General features: G+C 31.4%; 4 protein-coding genes and 1 long non-coding RNA gene across 6 annotated transcripts; 2 read left to right on the plus strand and 3 right to left on the minus strand.

The window, feature by feature from the left end:
* Positions 1 to 3911: 3911 nt before the first annotated feature.
* LOC100804006 (patellin-3-like) lies at positions 3912 to 5704 on the minus strand. Its single transcript, NM_001289316.1, is given in 4 exon segments — positions 3912 to 4375; positions 4462 to 4612; positions 4711 to 4835; positions 4920 to 5704. Coding segments are annotated over 4 exon segments (1275 nt in total). The 5' UTR covers positions 5664 to 5704; the 3' UTR covers positions 3912 to 4120.
* Positions 5705 to 8028: 2324 nt separating this feature from the next.
* On the plus strand, positions 8029 to 10037 carry LOC100800276 (uncharacterized). The gene is made up of 4 exons (XM_003540179.5): positions 8029 to 8508; positions 8923 to 8975; positions 9254 to 9424; positions 9508 to 10037. The coding sequence occupies exons 1-4, from the start codon at positions 8143 to 8145 to the stop codon at positions 9731 to 9733; spliced, it is 816 nt and encodes a 271-aa protein (XP_003540227.1). The 5' UTR covers positions 8029 to 8142; the 3' UTR covers positions 9734 to 10037.
* Positions 10038 to 10511: 474 nt separating this feature from the next.
* On the minus strand, positions 10512 to 12920 carry LOC100790762 (chloroplast envelope quinone oxidoreductase homolog). Its single transcript, XM_003540080.4, has 4 exons — positions 12759 to 12920; positions 12539 to 12683; positions 12364 to 12455; positions 10512 to 11396 (listed from the first exon to the last, which is right to left on the minus strand). The coding sequence occupies exons 1-4, from the start codon at positions 12816 to 12818 to the stop codon at positions 10707 to 10709; spliced, it is 987 nt and encodes a 328-aa protein (XP_003540128.1). The 5' UTR covers positions 12819 to 12920; the 3' UTR covers positions 10512 to 10706.
* Positions 12921 to 18362: 5442 nt separating this feature from the next.
* Positions 18363 to 19574, plus strand: LOC100306460 (uncharacterized). 2 transcript variants are annotated; one of them, NM_001248448.2, is made up of 4 exons: positions 18363 to 18799; positions 18873 to 18926; positions 18992 to 19117; positions 19192 to 19574. In NM_001248448.2, exons 1-4 carry the CDS (start codon positions 18461 to 18463, stop codon positions 19351 to 19353), a joined length of 681 nt encoding a protein of 226 aa, NP_001235377.1. In that variant the 5' UTR covers positions 18363 to 18460; the 3' UTR covers positions 19354 to 19574. The 2 variants fall into 2 exon arrangements, with proteins under 2 accessions (NP_001235377.1, XP_006591822.1); XM_006591759.4 differs by having other exon boundaries at positions 18366 to 18799; positions 18873 to 18930; positions 19074 to 19117; positions 19192 to 19527.
* Positions 19575 to 19653: 79 nt separating this feature from the next.
* Positions 19654 to 22672, minus strand: LOC121173178 (uncharacterized). Its single transcript, XR_005887522.1, has 3 exons — positions 21900 to 22672; positions 21026 to 21072; positions 19654 to 20112 (listed from the first exon to the last, which is right to left on the minus strand). It is a non-coding gene; the product is annotated as an uncharacterized lncRNA (long non-coding RNA).
* Positions 22673 to 25074: the final 2402 nt, after the last annotated feature.

The raw sequence follows: 25074 nt of genomic DNA on the forward strand, positions 1-25074 counted from the left end.
ACGGTTTTATTTTAAGGGTGCCTCTTTAGGATATTACTGTTAATAAAAAATTAAAACAAAAAATATTTATTATGAAAATAAGATAAAAGCATTTTTTTACAAATAATACAATTTACACATCTCAATAAAAAATTTATTTTTTTAATTTTTTTAACTAATACTTTAATAACGTAGTTAATATTTTTCTTATATTAACAACTGCAAACATAATGATTACAACCATGTTGCACAGTATTAGCAATTCCATTATTGAAGCAAAAGAAGAAAGCACAAAATGTCACCTACCCTAGATACTTATTCCACCAAAACATTGAAAGCTCAACCAACTGATTCCTTTCTTTTCAATTTAATAAGTTTGACATTTTACATAATTTTTAATATGAGAAAAAGGTTATATAATCACAATATAACTTTTTTATTCGCTCATTTAATCACATATCATTATTTATAATAAATTTATTAATTTTTAAAATAAAATTATTTAAAAAAAATTAAACGATAATTTATAATTTGATGTTAGTGTAATTTTTTTAATATAATCAAACTTATTAACTGAGATGTTAATATAAAATAATTTTATGTTAACATTGTATTAAAATGATATATATATATATATATATATATATATATATATATATATATATTAAAAAATACAATTAATTATTTGATTAAAATTAAACACGTTCGTTCTTCATATAATCAATTTTGTTTTAAATAATGAAATATATTAAATTCAACAAAAATATAAAAAGCCAAATATTTTTTTTATAACTATATTCCTGATTTGAATGCCATTTTTCTAAATAAATTTCTTATAAGAATCACTATTCACAAAATGATAATCAGAAGGACATGTTTATGGTTTTTGCAGTTAAAATTTTGAACTTTGAAAGAATTATTTTTAGTGTTTGTTTGGTTTAGTGTTAAGAATTGATTCTAAGTTTAAAATTGATTTTAAATATATTTTTACATATGTTTAATTTGATTTCATGTTAAAGAAAAATTTAAAATTAATTATAAATTGAAACAACTTTCAGTAACTTTTATGTTGGATTCAAAGTTTTGTTGTGAATTTTATTCCTAATTTAATTTTATAATAAAATATTCAAACATAAATCAAATTATTACAAAATCAATTTTAAATAATGTCCATCCAAACACACTTATACTCTATTTGGCAGCAAAATAATCAGCTTGTTTGCTTATAATAATTGTTGATCATATTAAAAAAATATTGAAAGGCATAATTTATATATATATATATATATATATATTATTCACTAAGTAATAAAAGATTTGAGAAATTTATGAGACTCTAAATTCAAGTCCTATTACCATTATTATAAACAAAAATAGATGTAGATAGATTGAATTGAAGGAATCTGGAACCACAGAAAAAGGAGAAAAGCATAGGATGAAAAGTGTAGTACAACATAATCATGATTCATGTTTTTTGAGAGTATAAATGATCGTCATGAATTATTACTGCTGCTGTGTGCTGCAGACTATAACACTGAACAAGTTTGCACGAGTGATTGATTAACTTACATGAATGCTAACAACGAAGAGGCTACTATAACGTATTTATAAGTCATAACTTCCAGATTTAATGGGTAAAAAGTACTGATAAATTAATTAAAAAGTTAAACTTCAATTGAACTATTTATTAAAAATTGTTAAATTAACTTACTGATTTACAAGTTTTAAAAATTTAAATGTTAAACTAACTCATAATTTAAACAATTACAATTTTAATTTTTTTAATTAATTTAAAATTCTTATTGTGTTTCATGTTAAAAATCAATATTTATTAAAAAATTAAAATAAATATTACAATAATTAAAACAATCAATGCAATATTAAAGAGATAACCAAAAGATAGCAAACATAACATAAAAATAAAAAAATTGCGATCCCCTAAATTAAATGTTATTGTGTTATTTCCAAAATAATGAGCAAAATAAAGTAAAATTTTATTAAAACTTTAAACATAAAAAATAATTAACTATTCATGAAACATTTGAAGAAATATTGCAAGTTAAAGTAGTTATCAAAACATCTTTAGTTTTGGCAAACAAACTTATAAATTAATGAAATAGTTATATGATATCCGAAATAATTACTCAAACACATTCAAAACCAATGAAATTTAGCTTTAACAGTATGTACAGAAAATATTTGTTGAGACTTGAGAGACAATATTTAGTTTGGTGATTTTTGCACATCAAAATAATTAACAAGACATATCCTTAGTTCACATACAAAAAGTTGTTATCAAACATGAGCAAAACCGTTGAAATATCAGCACAGAAAACGTAGATAACTCCTCAAAAATAGCATTTAAATGGGCACCAACTTCTTTTGGACATTTCCTCCAAGTTGGAATTTAGAAGCCAAATCCTAAAGAACTTATACAATGTTGGAGCACTCACTGTGTCTTCGTATCACAACCTAACAAACAAGCTGGTAGTTATGACAATTATAATTCATAACTACTTTAATCTGAATTGTACCCAACATAAAACCAGTTCAAACTAGTAATTTTGTCACATAAGGGTTAAAACAGTGAGATACTGGTGCATTAAAATTCATATCAAACTGTGTTGCATAATGAGTATGATATCTCGCTATCAGTTTGGCTTTTTAACTAACCGCTGATTATTCTTAACTCCAAATCCCACCAATAATATGGAAACCAAAAAACGTAAATCATGTAACCTTAGCTTTCTTTAATAATGAAAATTCAACAATCGAAGTTAAAACAATTAAACTTTTAACATTTTTCATCAACTATGGCTAGGATAACTTTAAACATAACTACATAAGAAACAAGTAAACATCAATCACGGAAACCAACAAACAGAAAAAGGTACCAATTCACTAGTTATAACAATCTATATATGCATTTTCCCCCCATTGCCATGCATGATAGAGGCCTAATGAACAAGCACAGCCTGCCCTACTAGAGGGGCCAAGACGAAATGACAGATTAGCTGCTTTGGGAATTAACCCCTATGCACACTTATTCAACATTTGATTGGTCATTCTTTTCCAAATGCCAAGCAACTGCCACACTCGCAAATCGCAATCATTTCTTGCAGACTTGCACTAAACACAATTACTTCATTAAAACTTGTTTCCACAGGCATTTCTTCCTTTAAATATCCCCCCTCGCCCTACCTAATAATGTTCATATTACATCTGAAAAAACCCCAAATGATAAATGTTCTTGTTCTTCACATATCACTAAAATCTAGAGAATTAAGGAAACAGCACATAAGATTGCTATGTCATTCTCCAACCAATCATTACGGATTTAGTTAATGGTAACGTTTAAATCGGGTAAGAAAACAATTTCATTATTTAAGTATGTTAAGATATTGGATCTGTATATTACTATAATGCCAGCTTTTACAACAGATACTTCTATGTGAGAGTGAGAAGATATTGGTTCTAAAAAGTATTCCTAGCAGTTGCAAAACCAAAATAAAGAGTAAAAGCACAGACAAGAAGAAAGAGAATAGCAGCCTATGCAATATTCCACTGAAAGCAACCAATCTGAAGTTACGTACTGATCTAATTTCATTTAGAAATGGAATGAATATCAAACAGAAACATATTAAAATGGAGAATTATAAGCAAAAGAAAAGAAGATAGAAATCAGGCATACTTCTCATTCATTCCTTTTGTATTACATATCTATGACATTCAAAATGATTATAATTGGACCAAACTCCGAGTTGGATAAGTACAAGAACAAATTTTTACATTGAAACTTTTCATAACAAGGCTTTCTACATGTTGTTGGTTTGGTTCACTCATCAATGTGATCCGTAATTCTGAGAATAAATGTAATTTCCAAAACCAACTCCAATTTTAATTCCATTTGCTACTCCCAACATTGTTCATCACCAGAAAATAAAAGAACAATTTAGACTAGCAATAAAGTGTTACATACAACACAACAAACAACAAAGACAGAGAAAGACAATCTGCAAACAACTCACGACCAAAACTATAGATGAAAAATGGACCGAACAAATGATGACATGCATATTTCTTACTCTTCAAGTTCAATTTCCTTCATGTACCCAAAACCACCACCAGAGGTTATTTTCTCTCAATCAGAGTAGGGTTTGATCTTGAACCTGTAAAGAAGCCTCTTTTTTTTCAAGGTAGGATTGTCTATGGTGAGCAACAATTTTCCCAGTTCAACAACTTTAAAGCTATTGGAAACAACTGGTTCATCGGTGGGGGACATCTTTGTGGCCTTCTGTATGATAACCGTATATGCATCTTCAACATCAGGCTTGAATTCAGCATTGTAGCTAACCTCCCAGCCCACCACGCGCAGCTCCCAAACAATAATGCACTTCTGCAAAATCACAAGCCTCAATTTTGATAGGCATGAGGGAGTCTAGTGTAATGTAATTGAAAGAAGAGTTGCAGATGCAAGCACACCTCATAAATAGCAATTTCCACAGTTTGCTTAGTGGTAGGCTTTATAGGAATTTCGGTGACAGGATCAGACATAGTGAAATCGGGGTTGCAGTCACAGAAATCTACACTGAGGCCACCATACTGAACGGGCACTTGCTCAGGAGAAATATACCTATTTAATGTTTGAAAAAAAACATAGAAGGTGAGGTCATAATGAAAGGAAGAGAGAGAAGAGAAGTTGGCAATGGGATTGTTGAGCAGTAGACTAACTTGAAAAGAGTATCGGGGGACTTGGATGGTCCAGCAAAGACAAATTTGCTTTTGGTCCTCGAAGTCAAGAAGGGATTGATCATGGTATAGAAAGCAAGATACCACCATGGGACGTTGATAAAAACCTGAAGGATTGAAACAAGTCACAGTAATTTAATTTGGTTTATCCCTTTTAGCAAGTGCAAGTGTAAAAATGGGAAGCAAAGAACCTGTTTGGCAACAAATTCGGGATAGTTGTCCTGAAGCAACTGCAAAGCTTGTTTGGTGGCAAGGCGAAGCTCACGTTTAGCAGGGCCAGGGGAGTTTTTGAGGTCATTGACTTGGAAAATGGTGTTGATGCCGGAGGAAGGAGTGAAGTCGAGGTGCCGAATACTGCGCTCCAACAACTGAATACGCCATCGGAGAAACTTGTTTCGATTATCCTGAGAGGAGAAGGCCTTGTGGTAGAGGTCCTTGTTCTGGAACTCGCCGTAGACGTTGTAACAGACGGGATGGCCCTCTCTGCCGTGTCCGTGCATGAAGACAACCTTCTCCAAGTGGTCGCCCAGATCTTCATCCAGAAGGGCGTCGATGTTGAAGTCCTTCCTCCATCGGAGAGTGTTTTGAAACATGACAAGGGCGTCCTTCACTTTGAGCTCACGAGCTCTGAGAAACTTGAGGAGAATGACGTCAGTCCTGTCATCCTTAAAGAGAGGGACGCCCCAGATGGAAACCTCCTCGTCCTCTAATTCCTCTTTCAGGAGCTTCTTCAGCTCATCAATGGCATTTTTCTCGGAATCAGAAACCCTATTGCTATCCTCCTTCAATGACAAGGACTCGCTCTCTGGGACTGGAATAACAATCTTACTACTATCATCCTCTTCTTCTTTGTCTTGGACCAAATCCTCAGTAATGGGTTCCGCCGCTACATGGGGTTCCGGAGGCGGAGTAGGGTTGGAATCATTTTGGGCCATTTGAGAGAGTGGAGAAGAAAGCTAGCTAGAGAGACTGAGAGAAGAAAAGGAAAGTAGAAACATGCATTTATTCGGAATCCTATGCCACGCCACAAGAAAACAAGACACAAACTCCTCCAGTTTTACGCTCCTTTACCCTTCCTTTCCTTAGCTTTCATTTCATACATAATAATAAATCAAACTAAATCTTTTTTGTTTTTTTCAATTCTCTTCTCTTTTCACACAACCAAACCATAACTTTCTAGTACAACCTCAAACAATTATTCTCTTCCTTCCATTGTAATTATCTTCCTAATTATTTTATACATATAAAAAACTAATAAATAAATACAAAATATTAATAATTTTATAACATTAATATTATATCTTTATTTATTTATGTTTAATATTTATTATCTATCATTAATATTTTAAAAAATAATTAATATTATATTAAAAAAATAAAGCGACAATTATTTTATGACCTTTTTTAAGTAACAATTATTATGGAATAGAAATTGGGGAGTACATATTCACATGTAAATTATTAAGTTTAAGAATAGAAATTAAATAAATGAATAAAAAGGAGAAAGACAAACAATAGTATAGGAAATTTCAAAATAATATAAGAGGAAAAAATAAAATACAGAATTATAAATAATTTTAATAAAACAGAAAAAATACTTTTAATATATACTTTGTATCGTGATCAAACCCAGCTTGTATGACAAATTGTAAAGATAAATATTATTGCCTAAGGAGGATTAGATTGTTTTTAATATACACTATTCTAATAGAGAAAATATTTTTTTTAAACGTTACTTAAAATAATATTTTTTAAACATTAAATTTTTTAATAATTTCTAATATTTTTTGAAGCATCAGTTGAACTAATTTTTTTAAAAATATTATCTTTTAACTTGCTATATTTTCTTTTATTTTTATCATCTTTATATTTATCCAATTTTTTTAGTTATCCTTTAAATAAATCATAATTTCATTATTTTTTTATCATTTTATATTTTTAGCTATTTAAACAATTAATTTTATCACGCACTTATCATTTAATAAACTAGTTTTTCATTTTATAGTTACTAACTTTTAGCTTTCAATTACTAGTTATCTTTTCAATTTCCAGTGAACTTTTCAGTTAATTTTTTTATCTTATAACTACCAATTTTTAGCTTTCAACTATTTTTTCACTTTTCAATTAATTTATCAGCTTAAAATTATTTTTTCAATTAGTTTTATCAAATATAATCTAATATTAGAGTTAGGTTGATAAGATTGAAGGATAAGTGTATCTAATTAGATAAGAATTTTAATTTATATGAAGATAAATGTTTAAATCATATAAAATTTAATAATCATTAAATAAACTATATATCTTATAATTGTCTTGTACGTGATTGCATGTAATTATGGTTAAGCCTCTTTTTCAATTGTTGTTGATGATGTTATTTGCTTACATCAAGTAATTAAGAATCTTATATTTAGGTGTAGCTGATCAAGTCTTTGCTTCATTGATATTGTCGATTACTTTTACATTTATTTAGAGGCAAACCAAAGTGTAACTCGCATCAATTGGCATACTATGGAGTGTGGCAACTTCAATCTCTATCCCTAGGTACATGTTAATTTGGATTGAAGTTAGAAATGTCATGTGTGCATTCCAATACAAATTCAATAGATAAAAACAAAAATAAGGGTCTTTAACAAAAGAATTGCCTCAAAAATACTTTTTCACTTGAAAATCAAGCATGCACTAATTTGATCATTGAGATCTTTTGCGTAAGGATAATTTGTTTTGATTTTGTAATCTAACGTAATGCCCACAAGGTAAAAGATGCGTGCTAGCATCATAGCTTAGGGTGAATAAAGCAACGAGAAAGCCAAAAAACTGAAATGTAAAAGATTAGAACCTAAATCACATGTCACTCAAGTCTTTGCCTCCAAATATTGTTGATTGTAGGCGATCAAGTCTTCACTTATGGTTAGTTAGGTGACAAGTTACTCTTATATAGAAGCAAACCAAAGTGATGCAAATGTTCATGTGTATATGTCTGTTTCTGGGCTATAGATGCTTAGGAGTGTGGTTGTTGTTGATGTTATGCATATCGAAAATGAGGGCAATATTGAAATTAAATTTGATATTTTTGTATGAAACAAAAATAAAAGATAATGCGAGTTTTAATGGTGTTGGCAGGATATTGAATATGATTGGCGAAGATGGAGTAGCATTGTAATTAAACTTGAGATTGAGATTGAGATTCTACATTCTTGCATGAAACGTTGAAATGAAAAAGAGTTTTCTTGGCTGACATGATTGCACGTGGCCTGTGGATCAATAAATAAATGGCAGCCACGATAACACAAGCAAGAAAGGCCACACGGATAAACACAAACCGGTCCCACTCCGAATACTATAATGGATTTTGCGATATGTGAAGTGAGCAAGCCTAGCCTATGCCTAACCTTGCTTGTCTTGGTTTATGCATGAATGGCTCATTTACTGGCGAGCAACCCCAATGCTTCACAGAAACTTACCTTCTCAAACTTGGGGTATTATGGTGTTAGAAGAGGATCCAGAACCAAAGGTTCGTGTTACAGAGTGGGAAGGAAAAGGCGAGGTGGTTTGGTGTTGCAATGCAGCAGCACAACTGATCAGGATGTGAGGTTGCAGATTGAGAGTGGTAGCATCGGAAAGCTTAAGCAGCATTTTGAATATTTGGTGTGTGAATATGGGTGGAGAGTAAGAAGACTATTTGAAAACGCAGATGAGATAAAGAAGGCATCTCATGTTCAGGCCGAAGCATTCCATGTTCCTGTCTCTCTTTTCAACGAATTGTTCTTCCAATTCTTTCAGGTTCCTTTTCCTTCTTTTTTTTCTGCTTAGAAGAGGCAAGTTTTCTTAAATAAAGTACTTATACTATAGTATAGTACATGAATTAAATTACAAGTTATATCGTTAACAACAAATTTAACAGGGCGGCAGCTCATAAATCATCATACGTATCCTACTTACATTTCTTATATTTTGATCCATGAAACCATTAATCTTTTGTATCAACTTTAAAAAGAGTAAATAATTATGTACATTAAAGGAGTATGAAATAGTTATGAATGAATGTGAAAAATTGCTAGCATCATTAGACATAATATGAAGGCTTTCAATTCAACTCTTGATTTGTGAGAAGGTCAACTGTATATTTTGTGATCAGGCATCCACCACCTCTTAATTAATCTGTGTGCCTTTTGCTGTCTTGCCTTGACCCAATAGGCGGAAGTGCTTTCGGGGCTTCTTTACAAGCTTAAAAACTCACCTCCTAATAGGTAAGTTTGTTCTCTTAGCAAGCTTATGAATATTATTGTTATGAAATCTGTCAACTTATAATATAAAACTACTTTAAAACAAACAAACTATGATGCAGCATGAGATAACCTTTCTTAATTGTGTTACCATATTTGAGTTATACGCCATAATATGACAATAGATATCAACCACAACAATAGTGAATCAGTATCTGTCTGTCTGGCATGCAAATTGAAATCTCAGCAATTCTTCAGTGAAACGTTAGCCACTAATAATGTACTAGTATGATGTTATTCAGGTATGCTTGTTTGGTAGCTGAGCCAGCAATAAACGATCCAGATTCACCAAAACAACTTGTAGGTGTCATAGATGTCACTGTCTTACGAGACCAGAACGTGCTCCAGCATCTTCCTCCCGAAGCTGAAGAGTACCTTTACATATCAGGAATAGCCGTCTCCAAAACTTTCAGGTGGTTAAGCACACAATTTGATGTTCCTTGTGCTGTGTTGTTGTCAAATGTATGTATATTCATGTAACTAATTGATGGAACAGGAGGAAGAAAATAGCGACCGCACTGTTGAAAGCCTGTGAAATGCTTTCCATTTTGTGGGGTTTTGAGTTTCTTGCCCTCCGAGCTTATGAAGAAGATCTAGGTGCTCGCAAATTGTACGCAAATGCTGGGTACCAAGTTGTGTCTCGAGATCCACCATGGACAAGTAATTGGATTGGAAGGAAATGTCGTGTTCTTATGATCAAAAGAACTAGTTTGCCCAAATAGCTTAATTTAGAATTCTCAAGGCATCCAAACAAAATAACAGAAGCAGCAAATGTATTCTAGCTAGGTATATAGCATGATTTGTTCATTATTTCCCACTCACAATCCTTCATTGCCCCGTCCCAAATACCCTTTCGACTATTTTGACACTCCCTTGCTTCCTGTGTATCTCACTGATTTTCAAATCTAATCACAAATTAAATCTACAAAACCCACATGTCCCCATTGATAGTCGATCAACAAAGACCACTTGTAAATTTTGAATTTCAAACAAAAAATATATCTTGATCTATTTTATTGCTTTCAAGTGAGAAGCATTGGACTCTGGTCGTAACGTAATATTAGAAAGATGTTGGATCAGAAGACACAATCATTTTGTATCACTAGAATACTGAAAAGATTAGACGAATGTACTCAAAAGTTCTTCAGTGCAGTGGAGATGACCAGTTTCTTCTACTTAGATATTAAGTGCACATTTGGTATAGCTTATTTTAATGAAATAATCACTTCTTTTTATCAGCTTAAGCTTCATAAGAGAACATTTTGAAAAATAAGCATTTATCAAGATTTAAGCTAAAACAAACAAACGTTAATTCAATCACGAGAAAGGAAAGGAAAAAATGTTCACACCTTGTCGAAAAGCAGTTTAATTTTGTCTTATATATAAAACCTATTGCATCTTTCAGTAATATACCCAAAAAGAATGTGGAATGCGTATTGCTCATTTATACACATGTGGATTCGTCGTCTTAACCCGTTTCCTGAAAGCACAACAACCGAGTAGGACACGAGAAAAAGTTGCCTGATAAAGCATCTTGTCATATACAAACCAGTACGAAATATCAAATGAAAACACATTAACTTAAAATCCTTACGGCATACGATATCCCTAGTTATTCATTTTCATATGAGCTTTACACAAACCTTGTCCAGATATGTAGAAACTAGAAATACAACAATTCCAAGCAAACTGTACCTATGGCTCCACAATGATTTTTCCGGTAGCATGGCCATCAATGCTCTTAGCCCAAGCATCTTCAGCTTTGCTCAAAGGAAACTTGGAGTCAATAACAGACTTCAGTTTCCCGTCCTTCACTAATTGAAGTAGATATTCCAGGCCCTCACGCTGGACATTTACAAAAAATGGCACCAGCTGCTTCTTGGAAAAAGTAATTTTCTTCATGGCAGCAGTCCACAATGAACTTGCATTAGGTGTTAAATCAACTACCACCGCTTTTTCAGTCAAATTAGGATCAAAAGTTGACCAAGATATTCCAGTTGTACAATTTATCACTGCATCGTATTTCCTACCAGATGGACTCTTCAGTGCAGCCCCCTCTGGAGTCCTGTAGTCAAGAACCTCATCGGCACCTAAGCCCTTAACAAAGTCAATGTTGCGAGCCCCACAAGTGGCTGTGACATGGGTGTTGCCTAGTTTTGCTAGTTGAACAGCATAGTGACCTACACCACCTGAAGCAGCAGTTACTAAAATGTTCTTGAGCTGGCCAGTCCCATCAAGCTTGACTCCTGCAATTTGAGTGAGGGCATCACGAGCTGTAAGCCCGGCGATTGGCAATGCTGCAGCTTCAGCGGCTGAGACCTCAGATGGTCTGGCTGCTGTTAAGCTCTCACTAGCCACAGCAAACTCGGCAAACCCACCTCCATACTGTTATTCAACAAACACAACACAAAATGGTTATTAGACAGCAGCCATTATAAATAATAATATACTAGCATATGAACTGGACAAGGTTCTTTTAACTTAGAACAAGAACTGCTGTAACATGCCATTTATTTCACACTAGAATTCTTTTAGCATTATGTGTCCCAACTCCCAACTAAAGAAGGCTGTGGGGGACTATTCTGTTGAGCCAATACTGCCAAAGGACTTGGAAGTGGAGTAACTGATTTGGCAGAGCCTGAAGATATCTTAGCCTCTCAGGAGGTTAACAAAGATGGTGAAATCATCACGCAATGGCTAATAAAATGGAAGACAAAGACTGTAGATGAAGCTACTTGGGAGGATGAGTTCATTATCCGCAGCCAATTCCCTTCCTTCAGCCTTGAGACAGACGGGATTCCTCTTCTTGGTTCTAGCACAGCCATGGCTTATAGCTCGGGCAGGGGTTTTCCTCTAAGGGGTTTATACTCGGTAGGGAATTCTGCAACAATTTTCCTTTGAATAACACTACTCTATATTGGTTTCCATTATATTCTAAATTTCTACTAGCTTTTAGACAAAAAGAAAGGCAGTAAAGTAGGTAGTATTGTTATGTAACAAAGAGAGGATGAGCTTTTGCATGCCATGGGGTAAGGTTGCTGTCTTGTGACATGATGATGTATCTAGTTGTGGTATTCCCTCTCCACTCAAGGCCCAAGGAGGTAAGGCGGCATATGTCAAAAGGCACAAAGCCCTGAAACTGGTGATAGTATAGTAGGAGCCTGGCCTCTTAATATTATATAATTAAGAAAGTCCTATAGTTCAAGTAAGTGGAAAATTAAGATGTAGTGCACGGCACGAAAATGCGTGGTTATGTTTTGGTAGTGTTAGTTTTGATACAGAAAAGATAGAGATACAACAACAACAGGTATTGAGAGGCTCTTTAGTGAAAGAAAGGGAGAATTAAAATTACTTGATGAGTGAGTTTAGCAAGGACTTGGTCGCCAACTTTGAAATCTTTGACTTGAGTTCCGATCTCAACTATTTCTCCAGCCACATCAGTGCCTGACGCGAAAAAAGAATGAAGGAATGTTAATTAATATAAAAGTGAATGGTAGAGAGTTAGAAAAGATAGTAGTATTACATACAAGGTATGTGGGGAAAGGTTCTGGGGAGAAATAAAGGACGGAGAAGACCCTTCTGAATCTTCCAATCAATAGGGTTAATGCTAACTGCTTCCAGTTTGATTAAAACCTCATTTGCCTTTGGACTGGGAACGGCAACTTCAACGTGCTGCTTACAACAAAGAAATAAATTAGGTTAATTTCAATTGAAGAACAACAACAGACACACAGAGAGGAAAGGAACCTTGAGGCCGGCAGGACCTCCCCCGTAGGCGTCGTAGCGAACCGCCTGCATCAGATTCATTGCCTTATCTTAATCTTCTTTTGCTGCTATTCGCTAATTCTTACCATTATATAGGAAGAAAATATATCGCCCCAATAATAATTTAGTACTACTATTCAATCACAACTTATAATCAAACTATAAATACTTTTAAATATATAAATTATATTATAATTAAAATTTGTAATAAATATTTATTTTAAAATTTAAAATTATATTTTATATTTATCATAAATAATTTATATTATAATATAATATTATTTTTACTTATTAATAATTTCTTTTTAAAATATTAATTTAGAAAAGAAAATGAAAATGATAGATTGAGAAAAAAAACAATGTTGAGAAGAATCTCTTAAAATACTATCGTTAAATGAATAACTGCTACAAAGATTCTTATTGAAGATAAGCATTCTAAATTTATACGTTCAGAAAATAAAACTATTTTTTATCTTACCCTTCTTTAGTATAGAGATGAAAATTCAAGAAAAGTATTTAAATTAAAGTAATGTATTTGCAGGTGTGAGATTCACATTATAAAGAATTATTTCACTTAATTGAAAAGAAAAAAATATATAATAAAAAATTAATCCTTCCTTCATTTTTTAAAAAACATAAACCTCTCATTCTCATTTCTTATATGTAACTCTCTCATCTCCATTCCAGTCTCATCTTTTCCTTCTCTCATTCTTTTCACTCTTTTTCCTTCATTGTTCTAAAACCCATCAAATTTCTTATAACCTTGTGGCACTCAAACATAGGAAGATGATTTTAGTTAAGAAAAAAAATATTCATCTCTTAAAACATTTCTATTTAAAGTTTTTTGAGATAAACTCATAACTCATAAACTGGATAATTAATTTCTAGACAAATATTAGTAATGGATTTTGTGTATGAGGTGTTGCAAACTTAAATGTTAGTATTCTTGTGATTTTCTAAAAAAATCCTAGGCATTATAATTTGGGATTTTTTCCAATCTTTTATTCTCTTGTTGTTCTTAATGCCGGATTCTTTAGAGAATAAAGTAGGTGTTCCTCGCAGCAACAATGAAAGATATTAACTTGATTTTTTTTTTTATGTGAGTAACTAATTTATTTAGTGACTTCTTCACTAGTATTTTGAGGAGAAACAAGTAAATTAAAAAAAAATTGTGATTTAGGTTCCTAAGAGTACTTGAGAAGAAAAAATAAGTGTAGTATTTATTTTAGTTGGTTGGACTTGATTGTAGATTATTTAATAGTTTTGATAATATATTTTAAATATAAAAATTGAGTTTTTAATTTATAGTTGATTACAATTTGCTACTATAAATAAATAATATAACCTATGAGTCAGTGTTTATAATTTATATAATTATCGTTGGATACATCAAAGAAATAATATAACTTAAGAATTAAATTTGGATGATTTATATAATTTTTGTTTGATGCAACAAAGAAAGAATGCGGCCCATGGATGCTTCAATAATTGTTGTTTGCCAGAAGGAAGAAATAATGTAACTTGCGGATTGAGTGGCCGTAGTTTATATAATTTCCTTCCACATTGGTCCCATTAAAATACAGAGAATAAGGGTTGGGAACCAGAAATCATATAATAAACTAAAACGTTTTGATTCTTAAAGAGAACAGTGACGACTGTCCTTCAAAATGTACATGTACATATATTTGATTAAGTCGATCAATAGTTCATAGTAAAACTTTGCCATCCAATATTTTTCATATGATATGCTGATCACATGAGCAATTCAAAGAAACCTCGTCCAGAAACCAGAAATACAACAACTCCAAAGCAAAGTGTAGCTATGGCCATCTACATAAAAAGGAAAAAGTAAGTTTCTTGAGCAGCCCCCTCTGGAGTCCTGTAGTCAATAACCTCATTTGGGCATCTTTGACTAATTTTATGTTAAAACCTTCCAAAAAAATAATATTCAATGCCTCCTCTCTATCTACATGCTTTATGTGAACCCGATAGCTTGGTATAGAATATCTTTCTTCCTCGATTTCGGATGCAAGCTTGAGACCTACACGTGGCATATACATATACCATATATTCATCATTTGAATGGTGGTTGTTTTTTTTATACGTGACCACTAACAAGAATGGGATTCCGTTGGTTCCAGAACGTTTCACATGAGAAAAGATTTTTATTTCTTGGGATTATAGAAAGAGAAATTTAATTTTTAATATTTGATATGTATTTTAAAAAAATAAATATTTTTTTAAAAAATTATTTCTTGAAAATGTTTTTTTAATGAATTTTTCATAAAAATATTTTCATGAAAGGAGATGAAATTTTTTTTTTCTTTTGTTATATTAAAAATATCATTATATTGTTTATTAAATTATATAATATAATAAATAATTAAAATAATTGATAAAAATATACGTAATTTTGATTCCTAAGAAATTTATTTAATTTTTTTAATGATTAATCAAATAAATTTTATTCATTTAAAAAAATATGATTTGGAGATTCATGATTAATCATAATTTTTAAACTTGAAAAAACTTCTCGTGTGCCTCCTAAAGAGAATAGTAGTCATTTGACTCGTGATCAAGAAATTTCAACCGACTAATAGTATTATTTATGAAGAGGAAGAATAGTATTTCGATTTTTTTGTGTAAATAAATATAATTTATTCTTCTTAGCTTTGAATTTTTTTATCACATTAATGAGAATTTGTACAATTAGAGTTAACAAAAAATAATATAATAATCGCCACAAGATATGTATTTTGTATTTATTTATGTATTAGTTTTATATAAAACTAACAAATTTTACTTTTCATGTACAGTTTACATTACATTTTCAATTTTATCATTTGAAACCATTATAATGGCATTAAACTAAATATTGATTTGTATAACCATAGTCGAACATTATATATGAATGATAAACTTTTTTTTCAGTTCTTATATGAAAAATACATCAAATTTTAGTCCTTCATTAAAATTGACATTATATTTTAGTCCTACATGAAATTAATATGTATTGTTATTTGGTGTTTACTATTAATTCTGCATAATAAAAGTGTTAAATGTTAATTAACAGACAAAAATGAAATAAAGCTTCAAACAAAAACATGATTATCCATGTGCAAATGTTATTGTTGGCTAAAAAAACCGTTTAACTTAAACGGCTAAAAATGTTTAGAAAAACACTAAACAAAGTTTTAGGGTATGTTTGGTTGAGTGGAAGAGGATGAAAAAAAAATTGAATTAAAGTAAAAAAAATAAGTGTAAGATCCACATGATTTTTATTTTTTTTTTCATTTGAACTCAACCAATCACCCTTTATTATGTGTTTGGTTACGAAGAAATAAGAAAAAAAATAAATTATATGTGAATTCTACATCTCATTCTATCTATTTTTTATCGCCCAAAAGAAAAAATTATATTATATCACCAGTATTATTAGTACCAATCTCCACAATACAATAACTCTGAAAAAATCCAAAAAATAGGCCATCACTAAGTTTTAATTCAAATATTTATTTACAATCATTTTACATTTACTCACCCTTAGACTTGCAAATGAAGTTAATCATCTTAGACAGATAAATAAGTAAAACTGACACATTCTAGTACAAATGCATTGTCCTCCAAATATACTTATTTGAATGTTCTTACTATCTTTTAGAACAAAACATGTGTAAGATCTTGACAAGTAAAGAAGTTTTACAACAGTGTACTATACTTGGTAAAACAAAACTTTGTATTTTAGCTTACGGCGCTAGTAAGAGAAAAGGAAGATAAATTAGACGTTTTATCTTATAAAAATGACTAATTGGTGAAAAACATTAAGATGAAGCCCAATGATTTTTTACCGAACACTTCTTGCTCGTTTATAAATTTCAGATAAGTGAAAATGTAGAACTTGAACTTAGACTTAAACACCTTAACAAGATTTTCAATTCCTTTATTTTATTTTCATTGTAATTCTCCGAGGAAAGAAAACTTTAACTTAATTTGTCTATCAATCATGCCAAGATGAAATAATCAAGTAACTTACCCTTAAACCTTTCTCAGTGAAAATGATTGAAGCTTGAAGAGACATTAAAATTTAAATAATATTTAAAACTGAGCCTGGATAGACTTGCATGTATAAACTATAAATACTTAGATTGTTGCTTGAAGAACCAAGTCAAAGAATACATATGTTAAGTCTGAAAATGTTCAGGGTTAAAGAATAGTTGTAATAGTTTAATGTGTTAATGGAAATCTGCGTTTTGTCGATGACTAAATGCATTCATTAAGTTAAGACGAATTTGGATTTTTTTTTTGTTTTTCTCCTTAATTAATGTATTTTATCAAGTCTTTTAACTTGCCTTAACTAAACTAAAACCAAAGATCTTTATTTAGTTTATAAAAAAAAATAACAAAGAAAAATCCTCAACTTTAGATAAACTCTTATACCGTCTCATATAAGATGATACATTCAAATTAAAGAAAATTTGCAAAAACTATTTACAAAACATTCAACCCTTTTTTTGTATTTTATCGTGACTTAAAGTTTCATAAACATAATACTTACTAATTTGCATTTTGTGATACATTTAAATGAACTAAACGTATCTTCAATAAAATTATCGACATTACTTGTTAACTTGTCTCCAAGTTCCCTCTCCACGTGCTCTTGAAAAAAAATACTTGATAGTATTATTTTCTTATTAAAATATGGAAAAAAGGGCTAGAAAAAGGAAAGATTTTCTCTTAAAACAAGCTAAAATGTTTTCATTCTTAACTGAACGAGCCATTAAAATTTACATCTACATATTTGATTGAGTCAGCACTCCTTATTAAAATTAGTACATTACCATTCTATTCGAATGATAATAACTACAATATAAGGTATTTGAATGATGATACCTACAATATAAGGAAAACATGGTCAATAATTAATAAAAATCAATTAGCTTTTATACAATAATTAGATTGTAATGTTAATTTTATATGAGAACTTATTTATCATATTAATTAAATTTATTGGACTAAAACATTCATATAGGAATAACGGATAACATAAAATTCGTTTGTAACCTTGTTACATGTCACTTAAAAAAATTTCATTACAAACAAGAATAGGATGGATGTTTTTGGAATTTTATTTTTTATTTATTTATATAAATTTTAATTTTAGTTTCTAAACATAAATTTTAATCTTTTATCTATCGAGACCCATTAATGACATTAACTCGTTGATAAGAAATTAAAAATATAATTTATCAAAAAATAATTACTTATGATTATCTTATTATATTAATTTGAGTAATCATATTAAGATTTTAAGTTCAAATATTATGGATGAAACTTGAGAGACTATATTAAAGGTGTTTAATTCGACTTTTTAATAGAAATTAATTACAAATCTATAAATATTTTACACTTATACTTTGTTTAATTTTGTGATTTTTTTATATTTTTAATTGTAGAAATTATTTTAAATACGAAAATAGTTAACATGAAATGAGAAATAGAAGAAAAAATATGAATTAAACAATTTTCGGTCAGTTGTTTAAATTTGAATAAATATTTTTATTTATTGGTTGCTGAAGAATTACGGTTAGAAAATGGAAAACAAAATGAGATGAATGGGTTAATTGTGAAGAAGGATAATAAAAGGCATAGATGGTCTAGGGCGAGGGGAGGCGACGAAGAAGAAAATGATGGCAACAACCGCGCCTGTGCGGTGGCAACCACCAAACATTAGGTTTAGGATTGAGCCGAAGAGAGCGATGAGAGTGAAAGCCTTTGGTAAGGGAGGCAGGGATATGGATAGGGTTTGGAGTGAGGCGTGGCGAAGTGCTAACGATGGGTTTGAGCGGTTCGTCTTCGAAGCGAAGAAGACTGCGGAGCGCATCGACCGGCGCTATTCCCTTTCGCGGCGTCTCTCCTCCGTGGCGAGGGCGGCCGCAGACCGAGCCCGCGAGATTGATCGTGAGTTTGAGATTGGACAACGTTACCGCACTTTGAGCATCGATTTCCAAAGAAACTGGCCCAAGGTCTGTTTGTTTTTGTTTTTTGTTTTGTGAAAGAAAGCCTGATTGATTGGTTGATTGAAATTGTAATTTGCAGTACAGGAAGCAGCTCAAGGACTTTCTGGATAGTCCGCTTGGAAAGAGCTTTGCTGTAAGTATGTGAAATCTATCTTTGTCGTATCATTAATTTTGCTGAATCTGAATTGGTTATCGCAGACACTGCTGTTCATCTGGTTAGCACTGTCTGGTTGGCTTTTCCGGATCCTGATAATCGCAACATGGGTACTTCCATTTGCAGGACCTCTTCTAATTGGAACTTTGGCCAACACCTTAGTTATTAAGGTATGGATGGTGCTGTATCTATCTCTATTAATTATGCTACTGGACTTGCCTTATAATTTTCACATTCACAACAGGGGACTTGTCCGGCTTGCAAGATGCAATTTGGTGGTTACAAGAATCAAATAATCCGATGTACAGGCTGTGGCAACATTGTGTGGCAACCCAAAGGTAGAACCAACTCCAAATCTAATAAGTCAGACCCCGACATTATTGATGTCGACTTTGAGGAGAGGTGACACTCTCCCAGCCCATTCATTCTTTACTTCTACACTTTGTAAAGTTACCAACATTTTTCCATGCCCACCCTCTCCATCTATTCTGTTGGACTTCATATTTCTCTCATGTTTTCAATTTCTTTGTTTCTTTCCCAGGCATAACTTGAATTTTATTACCCGTAGTACACTTTTTCACTCTCGATGTACACTATTATGCATATTACGTTCTTTTTCTTTTTTAATCTCCTGCAATAGTCTTACGAAGCTGAGGCTATTTTTATTGAAACGCCCCATGAAAACAAAATAATAAAAATCTCACAATAACCACCAAAAAGACAACTTTATGCAGCTTATTTCACGCCAACACCAGGGATTATGCGGTTCTCATATATTGATACTAACCGACACATAGAGGATGGTTTTCCATTATTTCCCCCCCCTTTTCTGTTATGTACATTGGAGGAGGGTCTAATTTAACGCTACACTAGCGAGCTATATGAAACAATCCTTCTACTATTCATTCTTCCGTAAATTGCACAATCTCTTGATTACATCGTGTAGAGGCAATAACAGCAACGCCAAATGCATGGAAATTAGACGCAGTGTGCTTCTGCAGAACCTTCTTAGCTTTGCTCGAGAAGCTTCTGACCATAACCTTGTCTGAGAATGTCAACGTAAGATCTTCTTCCTCAACCGTGTCTTTCTGTTCATACCAACCAACAGAGGTACTCTCATATTCTGAGTTGTCCTCGGTAGATCCAACTGACCAATTGGAATCATCTGGTATTTCTCCATACAAAGATTAAACGCGGCAGTCATAAAAATAAACACGTGAAATCAATGGTAATAAAAATAGTCAAAACCGAAGCTCCAAACAAATTCCCTCATCAAATATTATATTAACCATGTATACTCCTACATGTTTTTCTGGCATGTTAGATAATAGATATGCTTCTTTAAGGAAACCACACAATCGCAATTCTCTAATCTAATAGAGTCAAGAGCCAAGAGAGGTAAATTGCTTGCGTCCATAAAAAATGCAGAGAATATTAATATATGATAATATACTGAACAAAACCAGACAAGAACAAGCACCAAACTATACAAATGCAGGACACAGAATATGAGCAACAGCTTAACTTAGGAGCCAGACAGTTTCAGTGGCGTTTGATTCTATGATGTTCTGTGCCTCACATATGACTCTGCCACAGTATTTGAGCCATCAACCAGGCAGTTGAATCAGGAAACATATATTACTCAGTAGAAGTGTTATAAGTTGCGGTTTCTATTAAATTGCATTTTACTAAACACATTTTATTACTATATGTATGCACATTCCGCGCGGAGGGGGGGGGGGGGGGGGCAGTTTCTAAACAAATAGTTTTTTATATTTTAAATTACAAAAATTAAATATATTAAAAGGATGGAGCATTGCATGAGGCTCCCACAATTGCAGGGTCTAGAAAGAACAAATTGTATGCAACCTTACTCTCATATGCAGAGAGATTGTTTCTATTATTAGAATCCATGACCAGAGGGTGCCACAATACAAGAATTAACTTGAAATAAAAAACAGCTTGATTAGTGACCTGACAATATAACCTAATTGCCTTATTCGCTCCAGTTTCAATAATTATGATCTTGGTAGTTGATAGTATAACTACAAGAATGTGAAAATTGTAAATGCACTTACATATGACCTCCACTGGCTTGCAGATATGGATGTTCAAATGTCTTGTCCTGCATTGCAATTTACGAAGAAAAAGTCAAATTAATAATAAATAAAAAAACATGTCGGGCAGAAAACTAAATGAAAGAAACAAAAGGCAGCCATTTATTTGGAAAGAACCTAGGCATGACCTTTAAGGTAGTCCCAATTCCTAGTCAAATTAATAATAAATTTCAATTTTGCATGTCAGAGAATAATATTACACTGTGTGTTATCCATAATGAGCTGGGCTTGTAACAACACTTTTACCAAGCTTAGTTTATTGGTATATTTCAATTTTCAACAAGAATTGCCAACCTGATAATGAAAACACCCGAGTCCTGAACACACTCTAAAGCAAGTAACTTGTAAAGCAACAAAAAATAAACAACTAAAACCATTCACCTTCATACAATCATACTTAACAACCACTACAGTGGGCCCAATTTTATAAGTTATCATAATGATTATCCACTCCTTAGGCTTGATGTTTCTGTTAGTTTCATCCTTCATTTCTTTCGCTGCAGCTAAAGGGGGGATATCTATTGTTCCTCTCTAGTTTCTATGTACTTCTCTTATGATAAAATCTCTTCTTTTTTATTAATAACAACTACAACATCTACCATCTATATATTCCTTGAGCAAGACACATGAAATATCAAAAGCCAAAGTGTAATAATACAAAATTCTAGAAAAATATTTTATTAGAGGGAAAATTGGAGTAATTGCAGCTGAACAGAATAATATGAAATTGAAGTATAATTAAGGTTGAAACCTTTTAGTCTTCTCACTTAACCTTTAAACTTTTTGTCATCTCTTACACCTAGATATTCTTTAATACAAAAAAAGAGGAGCTTACCCTTGCAGATTTCATGTAATTCTTTGTTGTGTGAGTTCGAACTGCTAGGTCTTCAGTAAATTCCTACATAATGATTTAGGGCATTATTTAAGACAGATATCATGGTCCAAAGTCTAAAGCAGTCATGTAGTACTATAATATATTAATATTTGTTGCCTCACCTGAAATCCAATATGCAATCTTTTTCCTCCTGTGATACGGAATCAAAACAGGGTTTTGGCCGATGTATTCTTTGCATACAAGTGGCTCGAGTGTGTTTGGACTAGATAATTTAAAATTCTAAAGAATTTTAAATATTAAAAATTTCAAATACTTCAATTGAAATTCTGTCATTTTTCAAAATTGTATGTTTGGATAAAGAAATTAAATTTTTTTTTATTTTCAAAATTGGACAACCAATTTCGACCCATCCACACCGCAAAATGATTGCATGAAATTGAAAATATTCTCTCCAACCTTCATCGCCAGCCCCTCGATTCACTTCTCCAGTGTCATGTCTAGCGACGACAGTGACGCCAGATCCTCCAGCGACAGAGGGGAGCATAGTGTTTATGTGCACGGATATTTTGAATCTAAACCATGCTATTACATCAAAGAGACAATAACAAGAACAAAACACAAATCAAAACACAAAATCAATGAATTGAATTTGAGATTAAGAAACAAAATAAAAAACACAAACCAATAACAAAATCTGAATCAAGAAACCCTAGATTAGAGAAGAAAAAAAAAAGCATAGATGAGAAATCAATGAACCAGAGAGAGCAACAGAACTGCCAAAGTCACAGTGAGGGAGGGTCAAGCGAGAGTGTGAGGAAGGGTCAAAGGAGCCAGCTAGAGTAGTGAGAATTTTCAAATTCTCTCCTTTTTAGTGAGGAATTAAAATTCCTTAATTTTAGTTAACTGAAATTTTTGTTTAAAATTTCTTAAATTTTAAAAAATTTCAAATAAAATATCCAAACACCAAATTTTATCTTAAAGAATTTTGAATTCCTGTTTAAATTACTTTTCCTGTTTTAAATACTCTATCCAAACATACTTTTGGTAAATTTAAAAAATAGCATGTCATACATACATTTTTTATGCAGAAGATACAATACTTAAAATAGAAAAAATTCATGTTTGAATCCTGTGGTCAAGTACTAGGCAAGTTCACTAAGCAGACTAAATAGTAGCAAGAAGGATTTCCATGTTCCAACAGTTATGGTGTATCATTAAATTACATATGTTTATTTCTCAACCTTGATACTCCTCTTATCATAATCTATACATTAGAAGTACTTCAAAAGTAAGACACTTCACTTGGAGAATGTGTAGAGATAATCTGCCTATACGAATCAACTTAAGAAAGCCACAGGTTGGGGTCTCCGCACTTCATGCTTGCTGTGACATGGATTTGGAAAATGGTTGGCACTTGTTCACGGATTGCCCTTAGACCAAGTTGTGTTGGACTCAAGCTGGGTTGTGGCAATACATCTCCCCCTTTATTCCAATGCTAAAAGTTTATCAGAGTTCATCATTAAGTTACTGGATAAGCTTAGTGGAGAATGATACAACCATGATAATGATGATTAATTTGTGAGAGCATATGGAGAACTAGGAATGACAAAGTCTGGAATGGAGTGACCCCTCAAACATAGTGCCAATTAGGGATCATGATACCCTATATCAATGGAGGTGTGCTATGCGTATCATGCAAGAGCCACCTCAAAGACCTCTCACACACCAAGTACATGATTGGTATGCCTCGCCACCAGGTTATTTGAAATTCAATGTAGATGTTGTTTTTTCCAGTGCTAACCATAATTGTGGTTTAGGTATTTGCATTCGTGATGAATGAGGAGGCTTCAAGGGTGCTCAAACTATCAGTAGGGATTTCGTTTCATTTGTCCCTCAAGGATTGGCTTTGGCCTTGTATGATGTTGTTTTGTGGCTTAAAAATAAAAACAACTATGTCAGGAAAACTATAAAAAAGATTGACTACCAACATGTTTCAACAATTTTGTTTCAAAAGAAGGAAGACATGTATGTGTTAGGCAGCACTGTACTATCAATTCTATTATAAAAACATATTTTATTGTGTTTTTTTAATGCAATATGCTGATGTGGTTTAGAATTATTTTTATGTTTTGTTAGTATTTAACAAAATTAGCTACTAAAAGATTGAAATTTTGTATTGATTTAAATTTTTTTTAATCCAGATATTATTATTTTTTGTTATACTTTTTATTAACTCTTCTAATTTTGATTTTTTTTTAAATATATTAATTCTCTTAAATCTTATAAATCTAGAAAATATTTTTAAACCTTATAAATGCTTGTAAGGATGTTCATCAGTTTATAGAACTTTGAGTTATTCCAACCAACCTGAGAATTCAATCTTAGTCAATTAAATTGGTTTGGAAATTTAGCCTAATATGATATAATCAAAACCAAACCAATAAAATCGGGTGATAATTGATTCGAATATTGGATTTGTGATTTATTAATCAATCATGTGAATATTTCTATAACTATACATGGCTTTTTATGGTATAATATTTTTATATTGTGATTTTTGCTATTGTTTAGTTTATATAAGACAATTACAATAAAATATGTTATTTACATATTTCAATAATAAGAATATGTGTAATATTTTTGTTGTTGTTAAAATCATATATTTTTCTTTTTTCTCAAACAAAATTTTGCACATTTACAAAGCATGGATTAATATTATAAGAAAAGCAACTTGTTCTTAATCGGATTAGTTTGTTTGACTTGGACAAAAAATTTGAAAAAATCGAACCAATTTAAACTGATAAATACCGCTAAATTATTAAGATATAATTGAAAAAAATCCCAATTGAGGTTTTTTACAATGTCAAAATATTACCCCAATTGAAAAAATAACTGCCGTTTTTTAAAATACATTCCTTTAAAGTTTTTAAAAATTTATATGATTTTTTAATGTCAAATTTTTTTTTTAAAAAAGGTTTAAATATCTTTTTATTTTTTGTCTTTATAAATTATGTGTATTTAAAATATTTTAGATAACACTTTGAGCCATAAAAAATGTTATTTAAAATGTTATTAAAATGAAAAAATAAAAAAATTATAAGGACTTAAAAGAAAATAAATACTTTTACTTGGAAAAAAATAAATTATGAAAACTAATAATATATTTAAGGTTTTT

This window comes from Glycine max, chromosome 12 (genome assembly GCF_000004515.6).
Source record: "Glycine max cultivar Williams 82 chromosome 12, Glycine_max_v4.0, whole genome shotgun sequence".
NCBI lineage: Eukaryota > Viridiplantae > Streptophyta > Magnoliopsida > Fabales > Fabaceae > Glycine > Glycine max.

Coding starts and splice junctions, on each gene's coding strand:
- LOC100790762 (XM_003540080.4), bottom strand. CDS start 12,818: ATGAATCTGATGCAGGCGGTTCGCTACGACGCCTACGGGGGAGGTCCT. Junction 12,456..12,538: donor AACCTTTCCCCACATACCTT/GTATGTAATACT, acceptor TTTTCGCGTCAG/GCACTGATGTGGCTGGAGAA. Junction 11,397..12,363: donor TTGCTAAACTCACTCATCAA/GTAATTTTAATT, acceptor GTTGAATAACAG/TATGGAGGTGGGTTTGCCGA.
- LOC100306460 (NM_001248448.2), top strand. CDS start 18,461: ATGATGGCAACAACCGCGCCTGTGCGGTGGCAACCACCAAACATTAGG. Junction 18,800..18,872: donor TCCAAAGAAACTGGCCCAAG/GTCTGTTTGTTT, acceptor TGTAATTTGCAG/TACAGGAAGCAGCTCAAGGA. Junction 18,927..18,991: donor CGCTTGGAAAGAGCTTTGCT/GTAAGTATGTGA, acceptor TGGTTATCGCAG/ACACTGCTGTTCATCTGGTT.
- LOC100800276 (XM_003540179.5), top strand. CDS start 8,143: ATGGCTCATTTACTGGCGAGCAACCCCAATGCTTCACAGAAACTTACC. Junction 8,976..9,253: donor AAAAACTCACCTCCTAATAG/GTAAGTTTGTTC, acceptor GATGTTATTCAG/GTATGCTTGTTTGGTAGCTG. Junction 9,425..9,507: donor GCCGTCTCCAAAACTTTCAG/GTGGTTAAGCAC, acceptor TTGATGGAACAG/GAGGAAGAAAATAGCGACCG.